A 14,450-nucleotide genomic window follows, 5' to 3' on the forward strand; every position below is an offset into this window, starting at 1 on the left:
GTGCAGTAGGTCCACTGGGCTGATCTCCCCATTGGTGTCCCCGTTGGACCCGCCTTCTCTCCCTCCCCCGCCGTCCGAATGGCTGCTGAGGCTGCTGACTCCGTTCTGATTGGAGGGCGTAGTTCGAGTGGTCTCAGAGGCCGATTCCACCATCATCACGTGGCACCTGGGAGCGAGGGAGGAGAAGGAGGAGAGGACAGAGAAAGGTAAGCAGAGATTAAGTGATGGTGAATGAGTGCAGCCATGGCAGTTTGCTCTGGAGCTGGAGGAGTCTGGGTCAACAAACAAAAGAGTTGGGAAACTAAAGTACACACACACACACACATACGCACGCACGCACGCACGCACGCACGCACGCACGCACGCACGCACGCACACACACACACACACACACACACACACACACACACACACACACAGTGAGCTTTATGGCCTAGCCCTGGAGAGAAGAGCTCTGCAGAATGCCCGTGTTCTCAGGGTGTGTGTGTGTGTATGTGTGTGTGTGTGTGTGTGTGTGTGTGTGCTGGCTTATCTGCCAGCCTTGATAACACTAAGTAAACAAGTACAGTATGCACCCACACTGCCATTCTCATGTGGTCATAGCAACACTTGAGCCTTCCTGAGTGTGTGGGGGGAGAAAGACAGGGCTGAAAGAGTCAGACAACCCTTATAGGCATCAGTAGAAAAGCCCAACTTTCTACAATATCCAGAGATGCTGTGTGTGTACAGAGCAGGCTTGTCTTGGAGTGGAGGATGTTTGATGCGTGTTCACGACAAAATGCGTCTCTGTGAGTTTGTTGGAACACAGGCGCGGGATGCATCTTTAGGAGAAAGAATGAGCGTGGGAGAGAGGAAAGGAGAGACAGAGAAAGAGAGAAGGCGAAGGAGAAAGAATGAGCGTGGGAGAGAGGAAAGGAGAGACAGAGAAAGAGAGAAGGCGAAGGAGAAAGAATGAGCGTGGGAGAGAGGAAAGGAGAGACAGAGAAAGAGAGAAGGTGAAGGAGAAAGAATGAGCGTGGGAGAGAGTAAAGGAGAGACAGAGAAAGAGAGAAGGCGAAGGAGAAAGAATGAGCGTGGGAGAGAGGAAAGGAGAGACAGAGAAAGAGAGAAGGCGAAGGAGAAAGAATGAGCGTGGGAGAGAGGAAAGGAGAGACAGAGAAAGAGAGAAGGCGAAGGAGAAAGAATGAGCGTGGGAGAGAGGAAAGGAGAGACAGAGAAAGAGAGAAGGTGAAGGAGAAAGAATGAGCGTGGGAGAAAGGAGTAAAGGAGAGACAGAGAAAGAGAGAAGGCGAAGGAGAAAGAATGAGCGTGGGGAGAGAGGAAAGGAGAGACAGAGAAAGAGAGAAGGCGAAGGAGAAAGAATGAGCGTGGGAGAGAGTAAAGGAGAGACAGAGAAAGAGAGAAGGCGAAGGAGAAAGAATGAGCGTGGGAGAGAGGAAAGGAGAGACAGAGAAAGAGAGAAGGTGAAGGAGAAAGAATGAGCGTGGGAGAGAGGAAAGGAGAGACAGAGAAAGAGAGAAGGTGAAGGAGAAAGAATGAGCGTGGGAGAGAGTAAAGGAGAGACAGAGAAAGAGAGAAGGCGAAGGAGAAAGAATGAGCGTGGGAGAGAGTAAAGGAGAGACAGAGAAAGAGAGAAGGCGAAGGAGAAAGAATGAGCGTGGGAGAGAGGAAAGGAGAGACAGAGAAAGAGAGAAGGTGAAGGAGAAAGAATGAGCGTGGGAGAGAGGAAAGGAGAGACAGAGAAAGAGAGAAGGTGAAGGAGAAAGAATGAGCGTGGGAGAGAGGAAAGGAGAGACAGAGAAAGAGAGAAGGTGAAGGAGAAAGAATGAGCGTGGGAGAGAGGAAAGGAGAGACAGAGAAAGAGAGAAGGTGAAGGAGAAAGAATGAGCGTGGGAGAGAGGAAAGGAGAGACAGAGAAAGAGAGAAGGTGAAGGAGAAAGAATGAGCGTGGGAGAGAGGAAAGGAGAGACAGAGAAAGAGAGAAGGAGAAAGAATGAGCGTGGGAGAGAGGAAAGGAGAGACAGAGAAAGAGAGAAGGAGAAAGAATGAGCGTGGGAGAGAGGAAAGGAGAGACAGAGAAAGAGAGAAGGAGAAAGAATGAGCGTGGGAGAGAGGAAAGGAGAGACAGAGAGAGAAGGTGAAGGAGAAAGAATGAGCGTGGGAGAGAGGAAAGGAGAGAGAGAAAGAGAGAAGGAGAAAGAATGAGCGTGGGAGAGAGGAAAGGAGAGACAGAGAAAGAGAGAAGGAGAAAGAATGAGCGTGGGAGAGAGGAAAGGAGAGACAGAGAAAGAGAGAAGGCAAAGGAGAAAGAATGAGCGTGGGAGAGAGGAAAGGAGAGACAGAGAAAGAGAGAAGGCGAAGGAGAAAGGATAACAAGCTCCAACTGATCTGGGCCTGTGAACTGTTAATGATGAACCCAATCTATGCTTTCTGCTCCCAGTTTTAGAAATACACTTTCTCTGTGTTTGTTTCTGCAAGGGCGAACAAAATGCCATCGAGTTATTCCACCCATTATGTGACAAATGTGTGTGTGTCTGTATTTCACCCGCCTTGCCTTTGGGTGGAGCAAGGAGAGGTATTTCATGAGATAATTTATGTTTTGTTTTGCTCCGAAGCAAGAGCAGGTACAAATGTTGTGTATTTACGCACGTGCGCACGTGTGTGTGTGTGTGTGTGTGTGTGTGTGTGTGTGTGTGTGTGTCCATGCGACAGTAGGTGAGTGTGTGAGAATGCTAGTGGCGCTGCTAATGGAACGTTGCCAGATGCTTGTGGAAAAACAAAAGCCCAAAGGGTGTGTGTGGGTGTGTTCCTTAGTTATGAATACAGTGCGTGGTGTGAAAGACAAGCTGTATTGGTTCACCACAACAACAGCTGACAACAACAAATCACACTGAAGCATCTCCCCTCCCAACAGCCACACACACGCACGTACACACACACAGTTGTACATCCAAATATTGCTAGCCAGTGGCTTCCACCCTACCTGACATTTACAGGTAGTAAACGCCTAAACCTCAGCCTGCCCTCTTCCTTCACTCCTCCCTCGCCCTCTCCACCCATCTCCTCCCCCTTACCGTGGCTCTCTCTTCACACATCCATACCCGTCTTCCTCACCCCCATCCCCTCCCCCGTGGACCTACAGTCAGATCTGTGTGAGCCCCATTGTGTCCCTCTCTCTCTGTCTGTGTGAAGACAGTCATGTGTGGCCAGTAGTCTCCCTCCCTCCATAACAGAACAGGTGTAGTAGCTGCTCCTATGCTGTGCTGAGTGCATTAGAAGGTCTTTAAGGGTCTTTAGGCACAGATTGAGTTTCCTCCAGACTGTACAGCTCATTGACTTCATCTCACAGCAGACGCCTCGTACATTTCTCTAACCATGAATCACCCTCTACTAGCTATCACTGCCCCTCTCTATACGGCAGACCTCCAGGAGAGGAAGATATAGAGAGTTTGCAGAAAGAGCTTGAAGGTGAACAAGGGTTGGTGGGGGGACCTGTCACTTTTAAACAGTTACACAAGCATCCATGCACAAACACACAAACAAACACACACACACACACACACACACTCAAACACACACACATAGACATACACAGAGCAGTGCGGTGTGGTATACTACGGTTCTGTAATGTCATATCCTGTAATGGGTGTATATAGCTGCAGTAATAGGAGGTCAAAGGGAGAGACACGGGCATAAATCTATCCTAGACTAGAGTCTTTCATTAGAGCTGTGAGACAGAAGACGCAGCGCACACACACACCCCTTTAAGTGTATCTGGCAGAGCAGAAAAGCTTCCCGTGCAGAGGCCTGCCCTGACGAGTTAGAAACACAAACACAAACCAAACCCCCTGCAGCTGAACCCCTGACCTGAGAGAGAGCAGGAAGAAGCATTCCACTACCCCGAGGGATGGAGAGAGGGAGGGATGGATGGATGGAGGAAGAAGGAGGGAGAGAGAAAGGAGGAGGTGTACAGATCAGAGGGATACATAATGTTTGGGATAGAGGGGGAATAAAGTGTTCCTCTGCCTTTTAATTGGGATGGAGAAGAAGAGAGAGGGGATGGGACAGAACATGCCTCAGCTGCAGGACAGAAAGAGAGAGAGAGAGAGAGAGAGAGAGAGACAGAGAGAGAGAGAGAGAGAAATTCTCTCTGGCATGTGTAATTAATTAAGTTGGGTGGATCATACAGTACGTCCTGTTACTACAGGTAGCGTCTGCAAAGGCTCCTGGGTAAAAACCTGCTGGAAGGCCTTGTGTAGGCACAACGCACAGAGGAGGTACTTACCTAAACACCTCCCACCCACTAGCACTGATAACCCTGTATGAGTCATCCCTCCTCATCCCACTATCCAGCCTGGTATCATAGACTAAACGCAGCATAGTAACGGTAAATCCAGGAAAGTATGTTGGTTGTTGTGGATGGATGGATGGATGGGTGGGCGGGCGCATAATGTGAATGTTTGGCAACCCAAAGGTTGCGTGTTCAAAACTCATCACTGAGAACTTTTGCATTTTCGCTACTTTGCAACTACTTAGCATGTTAGCTAACCCGTTCCCTAACCTTAACCCCTAACCCTAACACTAACCTTAACCCCTAACCCTAAGCAACCTAGCTACCTAGCTAATGTTAGCTACAACAAATTGGAATTCGTAACATATCATCTGTATTGCAAATTCGTAACTTATCATACTAATTGTAATTCGTAGCATATCATACAAAATGGATGACGGACATCCACAAACTAAGAAATACCATATGAAAGGTATTGGTGTGTTCTGGATTTACATTACTATGTTACGTCTACCCCTGAGTCCAGGTTGCACCATTATCTAAAGTGACACAAACCAACAGACTGGGCAGCCATATTAGCTTCTCAAGGCCAGACCACACTACCCCGAAGGAGAGACGAGTAGAGGAGAGTAGTGAACACCCCCCTCCTCTTCTCTACTCACTCTAAAGACTTTGGGGGGATTGAGTCTTACTGATTCCCAAAACTCACACCGATCACTCCCTTCTCCCAACTCCAAGATCCCCCTCCCTCTCACTTCCCCTCCCACCTTCTCCCCTACGGGTTTGTGGTGTAGATCCAGTCTGTTCCGGTCTGTCTCCCAGCCCAATCCCTCAGTAATGCCATCTCTTCCCTGTCCTACAGCTCACAATACAAGGATCACTGGCTAGCTGCCTGAGAGCACTGGAGACAGGCCAGTACACTTCCAGAACTTTCTCTTCATAATAATAACTTTCTCTCTCACACACACACACACACACACACACACACACACACACACACACACACACACACACACACACACACACACACACACACACACACACACACACACACACACACACACACACACACACACTGTCAGACACATTCTCTCAGGAGACAGACATGTTGTTGACAAACTGTTTATGATTAGCAGCTCCAGAGCAGGAATACACTGTAGTCTTCAGTCAACTATACAATAACAACATTTTACAACAATAAAGTATGTGATGGTACACAATGTAATCCCCCTGCTTACCTCGGCTCCAAATTCTAACCCAATGTCAGTTTGGTTTGAATATTTTTTTCTCCCTTAATTTTTTCTTCACTTTTCCTTTTTCTTTGTCTTCTCTCTCATCCCTTGTTCTCTTTCAACATGTTCTGCAGTGTAATGACCCCTCTCTGAGGCACAGCTCTGATTGGCTTAACTCCTGCACACCTGCAGTTAACTCCTCCCCCTCCCTGTATGTGTGTGCAAGTATATTTGTGGCGTGTGTGTCGTGTATGTGCGTGTGCATGCTAAAGAGTGTGTGTGTATGTGTGTGTGTTTACAGCAGCTTACTGGGTTATTAAGTCTTTATCATGTTAAGCCTCATGTGGGAATATTTATACTGCTCCCTGAATGACTGTTTCCCTGCCTTGCATCAGCTCCCAGGAACGCTGCTTATTAATACAGGGAACTGGGAAGGGAGGAGGGAGGGGGGGGGGGGGGGGGTAGGGAGGTATATGGTCAGTGCCAACGCATCTCCACATCTCTCTCCATCTGTCACGCCCTCTTGCTCACTCTCTCTGTCTATCGCCACACCAGCTCTCTACTTTTTTATGCCTATGCCCTCTCTCTTTCTGATTTCCCTCTATATCTATCTCTCTCCCATTACCCCTCTCTATCTATCTCTCTTTCTGATTTCCATCTCTATCTATCTCTCTTTCTGATTTCCCACTCTATCTATCTATCTCTCTTTCTGATTTCCATCTCTATCTATCTCTCTTTCTGATTTCCCACTCTATCTATCTATCTCTCTTTTTGATTTCCCTCTATATCTATCTCTCTTTCTGATTTCCCTCTCTATCTATCTATCTATCTATTCAATTCAAGGGCTTTATTGGCATGGGAAACATGTGTTAACATTGCCAAAGCAAGTGAGGTAGACAACATACAAAGTGAATATATAAAGTAAAAACAACAAAAATTAACAGTAAACATTACACATACAGAAGTTTCAAAACAGTAAAGACATTACAAATGTCATATTATATATATATATACAATGTACAAATAGTTAAAGGACACAAGATAAAATGAATAAGCATAAATATGGGTTGTATTTACAATGGTGTTTGTTCTTCACTGGTTGCCCTTTTCTCGTGGCAACAGGTCACAAATATTGCTGCTATCTATCTATCTATCTATCTATCTATCTATCTATCTATCTATCTATCTATCTATCTATCTATCTATCTATCTATCTATCTATCTATCTATCTATCTATCTATCTCTCTTTCTGATTTCCCTCTCTATCTATCTATCTCTCCCATTACCCCTCTCTATCTATCTCTCTCTCTCCCATTATCCCTCTCTATCTACCTCTCTCCCATTATCCCTCTCTATCTATCTCTCTCCCTTTATCCCTCTCCATCTATCTCTCTCCCTTTATCCCTCTCTATCTATATCTCTCCCATTATCCATCTATATCTATCTCTCTCCCATTATCCCTCTCTATCTATCTCTCTCCTTTTATCCCTCTCTATCTATCTATCTCCCTTTATCTCTCCTCCAGGCCACTGAAACAGAGCTCCTTGTGCAGTCTGATCTCCACTAGAACATCTCGAACCCTACTAAATAAAACCCCACAGGATTTAGATAACCCAGTCACACAACACATGCAGATAATAGCATAAACAGTCTCACCCAAACACTCCTCTTCAGGGGCAGCTAGCAAAACCACATGCTGAGAACCTACTGTGAACATGAAAGCTGCTCTGCTCTGCTCTGCTCTCCAGTCTACTGTGAACATGAAGGTTGCTCTGCTCTGCTCTGCTCTCCAGTCTACTGTGAACATGAAGGCTGCTCTGCTCTGCTCTCCAGTCTACTGTGAACATGAAAGCTGCTCTGCTCTGCTCTGCTCTCCAGTCTACTGTGAATATGAAGGCTGCTCTGCTCTGCTCTGCTCTGCTCTCCAGTCTACTGTGAACATGAAGGCTGCTCTGCTCTCCAGTCTACTGTGAACATGAAGGCTGCTCTGCTCTGCTCTCCAGTCTACTGTGAACATGAAAGCTGCTCTGCTCTGCTCTGCTCTCCAGTCTACTGTGAATATGAAGGTTGCTCTGCTCTGCTCTCCAGTCTACTGTGAACATGAAGGCTGCTCTGCTCTGCTCTCCAGTCTACTGTGAACATGAAGGCTGCTCTGCTCTGCTGTCCAGTCTACTGTGAACATGAAGGCTGCTCTGCTCTGCTCTGCTCTCCAGTCTACTGTGAACATGAAGGCTGCTCTGCTCTGCTCTGCTCTCCAGTCTACTGTGAACATGAAGGCTGCTCTGCTCTGCTCTGCTCTCCAGTCTACTGTGAACATGAAGGCTGCTCTGCTCTGCTCTGCTCTCCAGTCTACTGTGAACATGAAGGTTGCTCTGCTCTGCTCTCCAGTCTACTGTGAACATGAAGGCTGCTCTGCTCTGCTCTGCTCTCCAGTCTACTGTGAACATGAAGGCTGCTCTGCTCTGCTCTGCTCTCCAGTCTACTGTGAACATGAATGTTGCTCTGCTCTGCTCTCCAGTCTACTGTGAACATGAAGGCTGCTCTGCTCTGCTCTGCTCTCCAGTCTACTGTGAACATGAATGTTGCTCTGCTCTGCTCTCCAGTCTACTGTGAACATGAAGGCTGCTCTGCTCTCCAGTCTACTGTGAACATGAAGGTTGCTCTGCTCTGCTCTCCAGTCTACTGTGAATATGAAGGTTGCTCTGCTCTGCTCTCCAGTCTAATGTGTTGTCGCGCTCCCTGTATCTTTTCTTAAACTGAGAGCATTCAAGAAATGCGTATCTAAAATGAACACTTTTCTGTTTGAATGCAGTTTTCTCTACTCTCTGTTGTAAACACTGGGTTTCTGAGCAGGGAGTGTTTGTGAAAGAGAGTGTGTGTGTGGTGTGTGGGTGTGTGTGTATATGTGTGTGTAGATAAATGAATGCTGGCTCTGTTTGTTTGTTTGAGTCACTAGAGGAAGGACAGGGTGTGTTTGTGTGAGCTAGGCCGTAGGCCAGAGGGCAGGTGCTTTTATGCTTTGTGTGTGTGTGTGCACATAGTACGTGTGTGTATGTGTATATGTGTTTGTCATAAAGAGAGAGGGAGAATAGTGTGTCCATATGGCCTAATGTCTCTGTCCAGATGTAACCCCGTATTTCCCTCTCCACCCTGAACTTCCCCTGTAGCCTGCCTGCACCAGCACCATCAAAGGCCTCAACCCTTCCCTCTCGCCCCTCTCAGCCTGCCTATCCTCCCTCACCTCCCCCTGATCCACATTAGGACAGGCTGGAATGTCCTGACAGTAAAGGAAAGATCCTCGCTTGAAGACAGCTTAGCTTGAGGACTCAACCATTCCTCTTCTATAGGAGGGGGGTCCGCTCTGGAGAGACACACACATAGATGCACGCAGGGACACACATACTGGCTCTCTCTGTAGCCATGGCACACTGCTGCACTTGGCATTACATTTTGGTGTGTCTGTGTGTGTGTTTGTGTGTCTGTGTGTGTGTCCTCAACCACCCAAAAGACCAACACTGCAGTACAGTCAACTACCTGTCCTCTTTCCTCCTCTGCTCTGTCAACGGGACGAAAGAAAAGAGGATGTGTGTCATTTCTGAGCTGCAGACAGAAGATGTTTTAATAACCTCCAGGTTAGAGGAAAGCAGGAATCCCCAAACACCACTACACTCCCCCTCACCGTCTCTCTTTTAATTCAGACATCTCTCACTCCCCCTCACCCTCTCTCTTTTTATTCAGACATCTCTCACTCCCCATCACCCTCTCTTTTTATTCAGACATCTCTCTCTCTCTCCCCATCACCCTCTCTTTTTATTCAGACCTCTCACTCACCCTCACCCTCTATTTTTATTCAGACATCTCTCTCTCTCTCTCCCCATCACCCTCTCTTTTTATTCAGACCTCTCACTCACCCTCACCCTCTCTTTTTATTCAGACATCTCTCACTCCCCATCATCCTCTCTTTTTATTCAGACATCTCTCACTCCCCCTCACCGTCTCTCTTTTTATTCAGATATCTCTCACTCCCCCTCACCGTCTCTCTTTTTATTCAGACATCTCTCACTCCCCCTCACCGTCTCTCTTTTTATTCAGATATCTCTCACTCCCCCTCACCGTCTCTCTTTTTATTCAGACATCTCTCACTCCCCCTCACCGTCTCTCTTTTATTCAGACATCTCTCTCTCTCTCTCCCTCAACGTCTCTCTTTTCATTCAGACATCTCTCACTCCCCCTCACCCTCTCTCTTTTTATTCAAACATCTCTCTCTCTCCCCATCACTCTATCTTTTTATTCAGACATCTCTCACTCCCCCTCACCGTCTCTCTTTTATTCAGACATCTCTCTCTCTCCCCCTCACCCTCTCTCTTTTTATTCAGACATCTCTCACTCCCCCTCACCCTCTCTCTTTTTATTCAGACCTCTCACTCCCCCTCACCCGCTCTCTTTTATTCAGACATCTCTCACTCCCCCTCACCCTCTCTCTTTTATTCAGACATCTCTCACTCCCCTCACCCTCTCTCTTTTTATTCAGACCTCTCACTCCCCCTCACCCTCTCTCTTTTTATTCAGACATCTCTCACTCCCCTCACCCTCTCTCTTTTTATTCAGACATCTCTCACTCCCCTCACCCTCTCTCTTTTTATTCAGACATCTCTCTCTCTCCCCCTCACCCTCTCTCTTTTTATTCAGACATCTCTCACTCCCCCTCACCGTCTCTCTTTTTATTCAGACCTCTCACTCCCCCTCACCCTCTCTCTTTTTATTCAGACATCTCTCACTCCCCCTCACCCTCTCTCTTTTATTCAGACCTCTCACTCCCCCTCACCCTCTCTCTTTTTATTCAGACATCTCTCACTCCCCTCACCCTCTCTCTTTTATTCAGACATCTCTCACTCCCCCTCACCCTCTCTCTTTTATTCAGACCTCTCACTCCCCTCACCCTCTCTCTTTTTATTCAGACATCTCTCACTCCCCCTCACCCTCTCTCTTTTATTCAGACATCTCTCACTCCCCTCACCCTCTCTCTTTTTATTCAGACATCTCTCACTCCCCCTCACCCTCTCTTTTTATTCAGACATCTCTCCCCCCTCTCTTTTTATTCAGACATCTCTCACTCCCCCTCACCCCTCTCTTTTTATTCAGACATCTCTCTCTCTCTCCCCCTCACCCTCTCTTTTATTCAGACATCTCTCACTCCCCCTCACCCTCTCTTTTTTTATTCAGACATCATTCACTCCCCTCACCCTCTCTCTTTTATTCAGACATCTCTCTCTCCCCCTCACTCCCCCTCTCTCTTTATTCAGACATCTCTCTCCCCCCTCACTCCTCTCTCTTTATTCAGACATCTCTCTCTCCCCCCACTCCCGTTCTCTTTATTCATACATGTATCACTTTCTCCCCCTCTATCTCACTCTCTTTTCTTTCCTCCTCTGCTACAGAGTGGATATCCTTTCGTTCAGCCCAGTTGAGTGGTTGCTAGTTGCCTTTAGCTTGCGGCTATATGTCTGGTTAAGGCTACCTGTCTCGGGCTGCTCTGGCCCATTCTCCAACACTAGCAAGTTAGCCTTTGGTGCATGGCTAAGCTAATGCTAGCTCTGGCTGGCCTGTATCCAGTGCTAGCAGGTGAGCTGCATTAGCCCCCAGACAGACAGGAGAGAGCAGCGAGCTACGGGCCAAGAATATTAAAGCTGGCTGGGCGGCTTCAAAGGGTCTCAGGCCTAGAGAGAGACAGACAGACTTGGCCCCTTCCCAGCGCCTACCCAGCTGATCTAGTCTAACATACAGGCTTAACTACTTCTTGGAACTACACACAGCTCACAGCCTATAATGCCAATCAGACAGTTGGAGTAGAGCAGGGATAGGCAACTAGATTCAGCCACAGGACAATTTTTGGATGGTCGGGGTCGGAACATAATTATAATCATTTGTAAACTGCAAATTGACCACAACTAAGCCTAAAAGAGAGAAATAACAATAACTTCATACCTTCATTACATTGAGACACGATCAAACGTGGGAATACTTCTAATCAGATTTCCAAATTAAACCTTTTTTTTTTGCTGATTTGCTTTTTGGGCATCCTGGATGGCTAAAAACTTTGGGGGGCCCCCAAAAAATCCCCTAGGGAGACGGTTTTGTTGCTTGTTGCCAACAACTGGAGTAGTGTGTGTGAGCATCACATTTTAAGCTGAACCTCCAGTCTAAGAACAGTTCCCCTGTGTGTTTCTCCACATCCCCTCTCCTCCTCTCCCATGCCATCCCCTCCTCTCCCATCCCTTCCTCTCCCCTCTCCCATCCCCTCCTCTCCCATCCCTTCCTCTCCCCTCTCCCATCCCCTCCTCTCCCACCCCTCCCATCTCCTCCCATCTCCTCCTCTCCCATCCCCTCCCCTCCCATCTTCTCCTCTCCCACCCCCATCTCATCCTCTCCTATCCCCTCCCATCTCCTCCTCTCCCACCCCCTCCCCTCCCATCTCCTCCTCTCCCATCCCCTCCCCTCCCATCTACTCCTCTCTCTCCCATCTCCTCCTCTCCTCTCCCTCCTGTCCCTCCCCTCCAATCCCCTCCTCTCCCATCTCCTCCTCTCCCATCCCTTCCCATCCCCTCCTCTCCCATCCCTCTCCCATCCCCTCTTCTCCCATATCCTCCTCTCCCATCCCCTCCCATCTCCTCCTCTCCCATCCCCTCTTCTCCCATATCCTCCTCTCCCATCTCCTCACCCATCTCCTCCTCTCCCATACCCTCTCCCATCCCCTCTTCTCCCATCTCCTCCTCTCCCATCCCCTCCTCTCCCATCTCCTCCTCTCTCTCCCATCTCCTCCTCTCCTCATCTACTGTAGATAAAGAACAATTCAATGATCATGGCCAGGGATCAACCTGACAGAGAGAGGAGAGAGACAGGGGAATAGGAGAGGTAGAGAAGGAGGGAGAGGGAAAGGAGGCCAGCTAGAGGAGGAGTGTCTTGAACCGAAGGAGACAATAATAAAAAGGCAATATTAAAAAAACACACCGAGCCACAACCTACAGTCAGGACCTATGGTGCTGAGGCTGTCTGGGCATGTCTGTGTGTGTGTGTGTGTGTGTGTGTGTGTGTGTGTGTGTGTGTGTGTGTGTGTGTGTGTGTGTGTGTGTGTGTGAGAGTCTGTGGTTCTGTGAAGACAAAGTCCCTGTTTGCCGAGCCCATAAAGATTAGAACTCTCAGTCAGGTGGGTTTAGGAGCCATAGGTAAACACACACCACATTCCACACCGATGAGATCGCTCCGTGTGTGTGTGAGTGACCGGGGCAAACATACACTCCTGCCTCCATGCCGACCCCTCTTTTTAGAGTGCAGTAAGTGATTTACCAGCCTGCCCCGTAGACTGCTGTCTAAAAGTAGAGATCTCCACATACACATGGTCACACACACATGATGCATGCACATACACACTCAGACAAATATTTGGAGAAGGAGCAGGCCTCTCACACACCTCATTTATCTGAGGAAAAATCGCGAGTCGGAAGAATTGAGGGTTATGATTGTGAGTGTGTGTGTGTGTGTGTGTGTGTGTGTGTGTGTGTGTGTGTGTGTGAGGAATAGGGGTCAAGATATCGGCCGGTTAAACATCATCCTGTGATCATGAGGATGAATAATCCCCTCTGTCTCCCGCCTCTCTCCCCCTCCCTCTCCCCCTCCCTCTATCTCCAGTGTTAGGGGTAAGGGCAGCGTATGACAGTCCACAGTGCTAATACCCTGATTGTATTTAACATGGCGGAACAGAGGTTAGAGGGGGTAGAGAGAGAGAGAAAAAAGAGGTAGAGAGAAAGAGAGAGAATGGGAGAGAAAGAGAACAGAGGTGGTTTCTTTCTTACCATCAGAAACCAGCTAGCGCACCGCTAAGCAATTAGCAGCTAGGTCCTATGAGATACCTTTATTAGAATGACCTTCAGATGGAGAGAGAGAGAGAGGGAGAGGGAGAGGGGTGAGTTAAGGGGAATGACTATAGGGGTGAGAGGGTGGGCAGGGAGGGGGAAGAAGGGAAAGAGAAGGGGATGACGGGTGGTCTGAGACGGGAGAGGATGGTGTGATGGTGAAAACGAGGAGAGGTTAAATGGAGGGCCCTGTGGTACTCAATCAAAACGCTTATCCAGACCTCTGTGGTGTCAAAACAAAATGATACTTATTACACCTGAAATGAACAGTGATGAAGAAGAGAGGGAGGAAAGAAAGAAAGAGAAATAAAGGAAGGGATGAGTGATAGTTGTACGTGAGTCTGTCTTCCTCGTGCCTAAACATCCGCCCTGCTCTCTGCTTCTGTCTTCCTGACACAGCACAGAGACAGGGAAAGATCCTGACGTGTGCGTGTGTGTGTGTGTGTGTATCACAGCATTCGGAGAGTGACAGGTGTCACATGAATCAAAAGATTCAGATTGGTGGTAGTAATTCATCCTGCGTCGTTGTATGTCTGTGTTTGCATGTGTGTGTGTGTGTGTGTGTGTGTGTGTGTGTGTGTGTGTGCATGTCACTCTAGTCAAAGAGTGTTTCATTTAGTTTCTCTCCACGTTAAATTATACAACAGGAGGCTTCTACACCAAACTGAATCCCTCCACTGTTTCATGGTATAAGGTCTGTCTCTGCTTGTTGTCTAAGTAACCGACACACACATTGGTCTGTCAGGAAATACATGTGCTGTTCTAAATGTTGTCACAACCTTCCATATATTCAACATATATCTCCATGTGGAACAAGCAGTGTGATATGATCTTTCCCCCAGTCCAATACAAGGTCTGCTGTATGAATGGATCACTTGTGTGAAACAGTGAGTTAGCCTTCTCTCAGCCTTGTGGAGTCATCAGATCCCCCTGCAAATATTGACCTGGATATCCTACACATTCCACTATGACAACCTTGTAAACTCCATTACACAGATGAATCAACCTTTAATTAT

The 14,450-nt window shown here is 47.8% G+C and overlaps 1 protein-coding gene across 4 annotated transcripts in view; it reads right to left on the minus strand.

Moving 5' to 3' along the window:
- The window catches only part of LOC115119488 (forkhead box protein P4-like), a 180,648-nt gene that overhangs the window by 124,718 nt on the left and 41,480 nt on the right, over positions 1–14,450 (minus strand). For all 4 annotated transcript variants that reach the window (XM_065001867.1, XM_065001866.1, XM_065001869.1 and 1 more), the window contains exon 2: positions 1–166. This exon is cut by the window's left edge and continues 15 nt beyond it. In XM_065001867.1, coding sequence (XP_064857939.1) covers positions 1–156 — 156 coding nt within the window. In that variant the 5' untranslated portion in view covers positions 157–166. The remainder of the gene's footprint in view (positions 167–14,450) is intronic.

This window comes from Oncorhynchus nerka, linkage group LG15 (genome assembly GCF_034236695.1).
Source record: "Oncorhynchus nerka isolate Pitt River linkage group LG15, Oner_Uvic_2.0, whole genome shotgun sequence".
Taxonomy (NCBI): Eukaryota; Metazoa; Chordata; class Actinopteri; order Salmoniformes; family Salmonidae; genus Oncorhynchus; species Oncorhynchus nerka.